The 2,217-nt window shown below is 39.3% G+C and overlaps 1 protein-coding gene across 1 annotated transcript in view; it reads left to right on the top strand. All coding sequences in view use genetic code 11, as the record gives it.

Moving 5' to 3' along the window:
• Window positions 1–1,642: 1,642 nt before the first annotated feature.
• The window catches only part of EGR_10260 (RING finger protein), a gene marked incomplete at both ends in the record, with an annotated part of 16,075 nt that continues 15,500 nt past the window's right edge, over window positions 1,643–2,217 (top strand). Inside the window, one exon of the mRNA XM_024499509.1 lies at window positions 1,643–1,734. Coding sequence (XP_024346081.1) covers window positions 1,643–1,734 — 92 coding nt within the window. The remainder of the gene's footprint in view (window positions 1,735–2,217) is intronic.

The following is a 2,217-nucleotide window of genomic DNA, read 5'->3' as shown; positions in this document are numbered from 1 at the left end:
ACTCGAGGTTGCTGGCCCAATTTTACCCATCCCATGCCCATACACTTCAATCCATTGGCACGTGGCACACTAGAAATAGACATGGAGTGAAATTTGTCCTTGCCAAATGTGTCAAATTTCTAGGCACCAGCCGGATTGACTTTACACATACGGTGTACTAGGCACTTCATTTCCTTCACATAGCATTAATTCACTTTAATGATAAAATAAAAGAGGAGAGTTTTTAATCTCCAAGTATGAAAACCAAGAAATGAATCTACATGGAGGGTGGATCATCACTGTGACCTATGATTAATGCTTCTTCTCCATCACCAGATCAAGAAGATCCACCAATTTGACACTGGATCTTACCAGCGTGTGATACCATCGACGCGATTTACATAGATGCGCCTTCGCTTTGACAACTTCATCGACATCAGTGAATGAAACGCCTACTTTTATGTATCACAGCAACTTCTTCTGTTCGATTACCATTCTATCCCTGTTAGACATTGTTTTCTCTTTGGTGACTTTGTCACTGTGACTTATTGTGCAGAAGCTCAGATGTCTCTCACATAACAGAGCCAACCAATCTTCATCTGGCAAACCTTTAAAAATGCCTTTAATTCTTAATGGAAATCATTCTACACAATTTCTTGGTTAATTTTTGCACAGAGGACGTGAAGGGAGTCACTTTGATGAGTCCTGTCGCCTACTTTTATCCTACTGTGTACTAATTCTTAGTCCGTCTTCTGTGATCATAACTATTGAACAAATTTTGTTATTATTCTACCTACAGTGGAGTGACAAAACTAAAGAGGATTATCACACTACAATAAAGTGCCAATTGGCACAGTTTTCCATGTTTGCATCTTTACCAAATGGGTGCCATACTTATGTGACGCACGGAATTAGAGACAATACGCAAATGGACAGGTCACATATTTGTGACACCAAAAGTAAGAAATACAGACTGGAACTAAAAATAAATCACGCCATGTCTTATCCCAACTTTCTCACCTAAAAAGGAGGCAATGGGGAGTGAATGACACATGCCGATTTGGAGGTCAATCAAGCCTATAAGTACCAACCCCTTAACAATATTTCCTTACTAGAATAGGTCACATACATTTTCTCATAAAAAATAATGCATAAGGCCTTTGTAGGGGGACTTAAAGAAGGAAGACGAGGGGTTTGCTTTTACAAGTGGCGAATTTCTAGCATGCCAGTGCTCTTCCCCATTGGTGCTCTTTGAATGTCTTTTAAGTAACATCTAAACATTCAACATGAAAGTATCGCTGCTTTCACAATTCAACTGGGCCTTTTTCCACATATCCATTCATTCTTGCCTCCAAGAGTCCCGAAATCGAATACTGGTTAGGGAATTAAGCCCTCGTTTGTTCCTTCTCTCCCTCACAATATAAACAAACTACACGTTCTCTTGGTAAGACTGGGAGAGCTAAAATTTAAAGTTTTCAAATTACTTATTCTTCTGCTTTCCACAAACGTGATGTCAGGGGAACATCCCTACCTTCCCTACTACCGCTACTACTTAGCCTTCATCCACTCTTGAGTTGTCGCCGAACAGGTCATTTTGTCTAATATACGCATGCATAGTAATCATGCTCACATCAGGGTGGCCAAAGATGATGAATCAAGTAAAATGGGGAGGCTGTCCTCCTCTTTCTCATCCTCCACCTCCTCCTCCATGGGTGTCTCAATGGAAAGGTCTTCTCCACCCACCCACACCCTAAAGTTACGTTCGTATTGTTTTGTCATTTTCCACCACTCTGATACATAATTGTCACATTTTGGAAGCTTTGTAAGTGATTTATGCTACTGTGCAATGCTTTTTGGCTATTTTGCGGTTTTAACTTTTGCTCTGGATATACTACTTAAATAGGGATGAACTTTATATCTCTTATAGGTTGATTTTTCGACACTTAAATAATGCCTGAGTTAAAAAACAGACTGCATAAAAAGATGATCTGCTGCTAGTCGTTAAGCTGTCATCTGGACAAAGCGATGAAAAAAGTAGTCCATTTTTTGTAATGAAGTTTTATGATTTAGCACTTTTAAACTCAGCCAATAAGGTGAAGGGGTTAAATAGACTTAATCAACTCTCCCTGTATAGCAAAGACTGATTCATTCTTAGGTATTTCACAAAATAATTGGCACTCTTGTTAGTCGCATCAGATATGCTCTTCGTCTGAATTTACCATTTTCTTGTCCCGCTTA

The sequence above is a fragment of the Echinococcus granulosus genome (assembly GCF_000524195.1).
Source record: "Echinococcus granulosus chromosome Unknown EG_S00203, whole genome shotgun sequence".
Lineage (NCBI taxonomy): Eukaryota > Metazoa > Platyhelminthes > Cestoda > Cyclophyllidea > Taeniidae > Echinococcus > Echinococcus granulosus.
Note: the sequence above shows the minus strand (reverse complement) of the source record. Positions and strands in the feature narration are given on the sequence as shown.